Source organism: Leptonychotes weddellii, unplaced genomic scaffold, assembly GCF_054177405.1.
Source record: "Leptonychotes weddellii isolate Sample4059 unplaced genomic scaffold, ASM5417740v2 HiC_scaffold_12514, whole genome shotgun sequence".
Taxonomy (NCBI): Eukaryota; Metazoa; Chordata; class Mammalia; order Carnivora; family Phocidae; genus Leptonychotes; species Leptonychotes weddellii.
Window position 1 is genome coordinate 1 of NW_027703964.1, and position 6,209 is coordinate 6,209.

The 6,209-nt window shown below is 51.1% G+C and overlaps 1 protein-coding gene across 1 annotated transcript; it reads left to right on the plus strand.

Moving 5' to 3' along the window:
- Positions 1-585: 585 nt before the first annotated feature.
- Positions 586-2,943, plus strand: LOC102750475 (serpin B6). Its single transcript, XM_006744380.3, has 2 exons — positions 586-2,216; positions 2,403-2,943. Exons 1-2 carry the CDS (start codon positions 2,082-2,084, stop codon positions 2,805-2,807), a joined length of 540 nt encoding a protein of 179 aa, XP_006744443.1. The 5' UTR covers positions 586-2,081; the 3' UTR covers positions 2,808-2,943.
- Positions 2,944-6,209: the final 3,266 nt, after the last annotated feature.

The window sequence follows — 6,209 nt, forward strand, 5'->3', positions numbered from 1 at the left end:
CCTCCAGTTCCATCCACGTCGTTGCAAATGGCAAGATCTCATTCCTTTTGATGGCTGCATAATATTCCATTGTATATATATACCACATCTTCTTTATCCATTCATCTGTCGATGGACATCTTGGGAGCGCACTAGGTTTTGAGTGCACCAGCCTATTGGGTTTGGAGGATTGTGCCTGAAAGTAAACAGATTTTGAGTTCCTATAGATTTTTAAAATTCCTTTATTTCTAAGTAAAATGAAACTTATCTCTGTAATTGTATACTTGATGAATCATTCAGTTACTGAGATTGGACCCTTTTATATTATAAGCCTGAGGGCTTTGGGCCCTGGAGGGGTAGAAGGAGAAATTGCCTCAGGCAAGGGTCAGCGAGCTGCAGCCTGAGGCCAAAGCCAGCCCACCACTTTTTTTTTAATAAAGTTTTTTTTAATTAATTTATTTTTGATGTAGTGTTCTATGATTCATTGTTTGCGTATAACACCCAGTGCTCCATGCAGAACGTGCCCTCTTTAATAACCATCACCAGGCTACATTTTTAACATATAATGTTTTAATGCAACACAGCCATGCTTATTTCTGTATTTCATGCTACAACTATAGAGTTGAGTAGTTAGGACAGAAACTGTGTGATCCATAACGCTGAAAATATATACTGTCTGGCCTGTTAGAGGAAAAGGGTGCTGATGACTCCTGGCCCAGGAGGTGAATGGGGTGCTGAGGAACGAGGGGGCAGGCATGGCTGAGGCCAGTTTGGGCATGCCTCGGCAAGGCACAGGTGAAAAGCTGAAACAGAAGTTTCTTCCGTGTGACGCAGAGTAATGTGCTTCCCCAGAGAACCGGGGACTGCAGCATGGGGCTTGCATGCCAGTCAGGAGCCGAGGAGGGCTGCTGGCTAGGATGTGGTCACCGTCCCTGGGTCTTTCTTACCGCCTAGCTGGGGATGCATTGGTGACAAATGCATTCTTCTCCTAGTAGGATGTGTTCATTTTGCCTGGTCGTTTCAGTCTTCCGGTCCTTTAGTTGTCGATCCATTTATTCAGCAGATGCTGCTTGAGGGCCAGGCGTGGTGCCCGGTACCATCACAGTGTGTGCAAAACCCGTGACGCATCCCTCTCATGAAGCTGCCGTTTTCCTGAGGGGAGACCGTGAGCGTACCTGGGAAAACGGGAGTGTATGAGACAGTGGTAGTGATCCAGAGACAGACACAGAGGAAGGATCCAGCCTGTGGCTGGGAGTACGGTTTCAGGTTACAGGCCTCACTGAGCAAAGACCAGAACAACGAAAGGGCACGCGCCATCCAGGTTCTGGGGTCGGGCGGGCTGAGTTTGCCCTCGGAAGCATCCAGGGGCCCCTGTGACTGCAGCAGACAGGCAAAGGGAGATGGAAGCAGAGAGCATGGGGGACAAGCTTTTGTCACATCACAGGTGTCTTTAAGGACTTCTGCTTTTTTACTCCCTTGGAATAGAGGGGGAGCCACAGAAAGATGTTCCAAGACTAATTTGATCTCATTTATGTTAATACTTTAAAAAGCAGAGCCATATGACTTGCTAATGAGTCTACTGTGGGGTAAAAGACAGGAGTCAGGGATACTCCAGAGTGTTTGACAATGGGGTGAATGGCATTGCTGTCATCTGAGCTGGGGAACATGGTAGATGGAGCGGACCTGAAAGGGACTGTGAGGAGACCAGTGTGACATGCGACATTGTAGGTTCCTTTACTGTCCAAATGCAGGGGCCAAGTAAGCAGTAGGATACGGGGGAGTGTAACCTATCTGGAGGACAGGGGAGAAGTCCTAGCTAGAAGTATACGTTTGGGAATTCTGTTTAAAGTCACAAGATTGAGATCACTGAGAGACCAGCAGTGTAAGGACTGAGCCCTGAGTACCCCAGTGTTTAGAGGTTGAGGCAACAGAGATGGGCCGGCAGGAGAGGGGGCCGGTGCGGTATTCCAGAAGCCAGCCAAGGAAGTGCTTGTAGAAGCCACACTGGCCAGGTCTGTCGATTTGTCCAGTGTGTCCAGTGGGTCTGGTTTCAACTTAACGTTTATCTGTTTCCTTGATAGAATGAGGAGAAGCCTGTGCAGATGATGTTTAAAAAATCTACCTTTCAAATGACCTATATAGGAGAAATATTCACCAAAATTCTGGTGCTGCCCTATGTGGGCAAAGAGCTGAACATGATCATCATGCTTCCAGATGAAAACACGGATTTGAGGACGGTAAGGAGCGCTGAGGGGCAATGGTGCCTGCCGGCAGGGCCCACGGGCCTGCTCCAAAGCTCGCATGACGTCCCCTTGCCGTTCTGCCCCCTCGTCCTGCACCGCCCAGAGCACTCACAGCCCTGCAGATGGTTCTGTTGGGCAGCACTGTTCTAGATCTGAAAATCTTCAACTCTCTTCTTCTAGGTGGAGAAAGAACTCACTTATGAGAAATTCACAGAGTGGACGAGGCCAGACATGCTGGATGAAGAAGAGGCGGAAGTGTACCTCCCTAGATTTAAACTGGAGGAGAATTACGACATGGAGAATGTCCTTTGCACTCTGGGCATGACCGATGCCTTCGAGCAGGCCAAGGCAGACTTTTCTGGAATGTCGTCCAGGAAAGACCTGTATCTGTCCAAGGTGGTGCACAAGGCCTTCGTGGAGGTCAACGAGGAAGGCACGGAGGCCGCGGCCGCCACTGCGGCCATCATGATGTTGCGGTGTGCGAGAATCATGCCCCGGTTCTGTGCCGACCACCCCTTCCTTTTCTTCATCCAGCACAGCAAGACCAACAGCATCCTGTTCTGTGGCCGCTTCTCCTCCCCATAAGGTCATGGTCGGCCCCGTACGGAGTCCTCCTCCTCTCTCCTACTGACCCACTTCTCCTGACTCTTCACAGTGTGCCTACAGTGCAAAGTGACCTTGAGTGACAATCCAAAAATAAAAGGCCCAGTTTGAAACCCCATGTTCTGGACTCCCGTATGTGTGTGTGTTCACGTGTCAAATGTTTCCGGAGATCAGAAACTGCCATTCAGGCAGCTCTGTGGTCACGTTGGCAGGGCCAGCACCGGCCACTTAGCCAAGGCCACTGCTCTGGGAGGTGTTGTCCCATCCAGCCTCACACCTGCTGGGCACTCGGGTCCTCACTTTGGGCAGAATGCGGCTCTCCTGCAGGCACAGGAGGAGACATGGGGCCTGTCTCTTCTCTGTTCCATGGCTCTGTTAGTGAGAGGACAGGGTGACAGCCTGTGGAGCGCCACGGGGAGCAGGGCTCTGAGACCCTCCTCGGCGAGTTCTATCCCAAACATGTTGCAAGCACTCTGGAAGCCAGCACAGAAGCTGGGAGAGTGGTTAACTCAGACCACTGAGAAACCAGCCCCATTGCCCACCCGTGTGGCTTCTTCTATCGCAGTCCGCAATCACAGGATCTGTGGTCACACGCGCGTTCAAATGGACAACACAGTTTCTCTGAACACTTTAAATTGCGACCAGGGGCCAGAGATGATTAGACAGGTTCTGTTCACAGTGGTGGAGTCTAAGACAACTCCCTGAGCTGTAAGTACCGGATGATTTTTTGTTCGACTGCAAGTATTAGAGAAGAGGTGGCCAAGGTTTCTGTGCTAGAAATGTGATCACCGTGCTCAGTGACACTCGAGCCTACTGATGTGTGAGGTTCAATGAGGAGAAGACCTGTGCTGTGTTTTGGGGACAGCCACAAGGACTTCCTCCGTGACCTATGTTGATGCGATCAGAGCTTAACTGATGGGATTCGTTATTTCCCTTTAGTTGCTGGTCCACTTTCCCCATTGTGCCCAAGCCAGCAGCTTGGCCTTGGGGAGAGGCTGGGACTGAAGAAACGATGAGTGGCTTGAGAAGAGGAAAGAGGACTAGAGGGGGTTGCTGTTTGGGTGGCTGGTGTCCCCCTCCCTGCCCCCAGCACTGTGCACATTGGCTGCCTGTAGTCTCTAAGCAACGAGGTTTCAAGCTGTCTGTCTGCCCTTTCTCTGGAGGAGAACTGTCAGGCCGAATCAGTAGTAAGTCATACAAATGAACACCAGTGCTCCCATCTGCTGGAGACCTATCCCACAGTAAGAACTTACCCATGTCAAAAGTCACAGTGCATGTAGAATAAACACGCTTGCTGCTCTAAGAGCTCTCCCAGAATTCTTTCACTTAGCTGTCAAGTTGCCTTTGAAGGGTCACTCAATATATAATTTTAGTAAAAGGCACAGTCACCTGAATAATGCTTCTGTGTCTCATGAGACTGTACCAAAAGACATTTCTATTCTGTCGTGCAGTGCTTCTTGTAAGGATCTACAACATAAAATCCCCCCAGGATTTAATTCTAGGAAAGAGTTGGTCTCACCCACTCACAAATGTTTACTGAGCACTTGCTTTGCACTACAGTGTTTTAAACAGATAATTTTATTTGCATTTGATCTTAGCCAAAAGGCTGAGAAGCGATTCAGATGATTTTATTTGATCCTCAGCAATGAATAAACCAGGAAGGATCTGAGCCCCAAAGGGTTAAGTAGCATGAACAAGTTTTTGCAGCCTGCAAAGGCAAGAACCCAGCTCTGGGGTCAGTACGGATGGAGGCGTTGGAACCTCCGCCTTTTGTGGGGCTGAGTGGAAACCAGGGCTCCCATCAGGACAGCCATCAGCAGAGCAGCGCAGAGAGCAGGAGATGCCCCAGCGTCTAACAGGAAGTCTCATTTCGCTGCTTCTGTTTTCTCATCTGCAAAAGCGGGGCTGGGACATTTCCAGCCCTGAACACACACGAAACTGGACCCCGAACCAGGGCCATGGGTGTGGAGCTAGGGCCGGTGCCGCAGCAGGCTCTAGGAACCCGCGGGGGTGGCAGCCCCTCCAGGAGTGCCAGAGGGACCAGCGTGCTGGGGAGCCCATGCCCCCCACCCCTCGATTCTGCTGCGGTTCTCAGAGGAGGGGCCTCAGGGCTGCGGCCTCACTGAGGGTGCAGGCCTTGGACGCCTGGAGAAAGGCCCTGGGTGCAGGGGAGTGGCGGCGGGGGGCGCCCTGCGGAGACCTGCACCCTCTGCACGCCGACCGCCGGGAGCCCGAGGACGGACCGCAGAGCCTGGGTAGAAGGGGATGGAGCGAGGAGGTCGCGCACCAGCTGATCCTGAGCTTACACGCCGCTGGTGGGCAGCACGAACGGGGCCCCAGGACTAGCGCTCAACGATCCTGGCGGGTGGAGGGCGAAGCAGGGCCCCGCGGATGGGAATCCCAGCAGGCGGGCTGCAGGAGGTGGGATTTGGTCGCACCGATGGAGGCCTGTTGAATTCCCTTCCTTGCTCTGGTTTCACTGCGTTCCTAAACACCTGTCCACAGGGGACAGGACTCCGAATCCCACCGCCCGGATCATCTTGAGCAGTGATCCAACTTCCACTGGCTCCAGGTGAGTAGAAGACCTGCAAGAAATTTACGCTCTAACGTGTTTAAAATAGGTTCCAGGATTGTAGGTGGGTTTTGCTTATTATTATTTGGAGATATATATAGTAATTTAAATTTTTTCTACAATGAACGTGTATTCTTATATAATCGGGAAAATATTATTTAATACTATGTACAGGAAAGAAAGGCTTTGTTCTGTTTAAATACTGTGGAATTGTGTTTGTATGGTATGTGAGGTCTGTTCTTTCCTTTTTAAAAAAAATATAGCTATCATGCTGTGCATTACACCCCAAGATTAAATATTTTTTGAGTTTTTTTTAAGATTTTAAAAAATGTCCCTGAGGCAAGATGGCGGAGGAGTAGGAGACCTGGATTTCGTCTCCTCTCAGGAATTCAGCTGGATAGGGATCAAACCATTCTGAACACCTACAAACTCAACAGGACATCAAAGAAAAGAAGAGCAACAACTCTCTCATCAGAAAAGCGACCACTTTCTGGAAGGTAGGACATGCGGAGAAGTGAATCCGAGGCGATATTCGGGAGGATAGACGGCGGGGGAGGGGCCTCCGTCGGCCGCTTCTGGCAAGTGATAGAACCACGGAGCACAAAATCGGAACTTTTAAAAGTCTGCTCTGCTGAGGGACGTCACTCCGGTGGCTAAGCGGGGGGTGGAACCCTCCGGGACAGTGTGGTCTCAGGACCCTTGGGGTCACAGAAAGACTGGGGTGCCTGAGTGCGGCAGAGCTCCCAGGTATCGGAGCAGGGAAGCCGGCTGCAGAGGCGGAGCCCAGGCGCGGGCTCTCAGCTCGGGGTTGC

Bases quoted from the DNA above. Each gene is read 5' to 3' on its own strand.
- LOC102750475 (XM_006744380.3), top strand. From the start codon at position 2,082: ATGATGTTTAAAAAATCTACCTTTCAAATGACCTATATAGGAGAAATA. The intron at 2,217-2,402 runs GTAAGGAGCGCT...CTCTTCTTCTAG, and splicing joins AAAACACGGATTTGAGGACG to GTGGAGAAAGAACTCACTTA.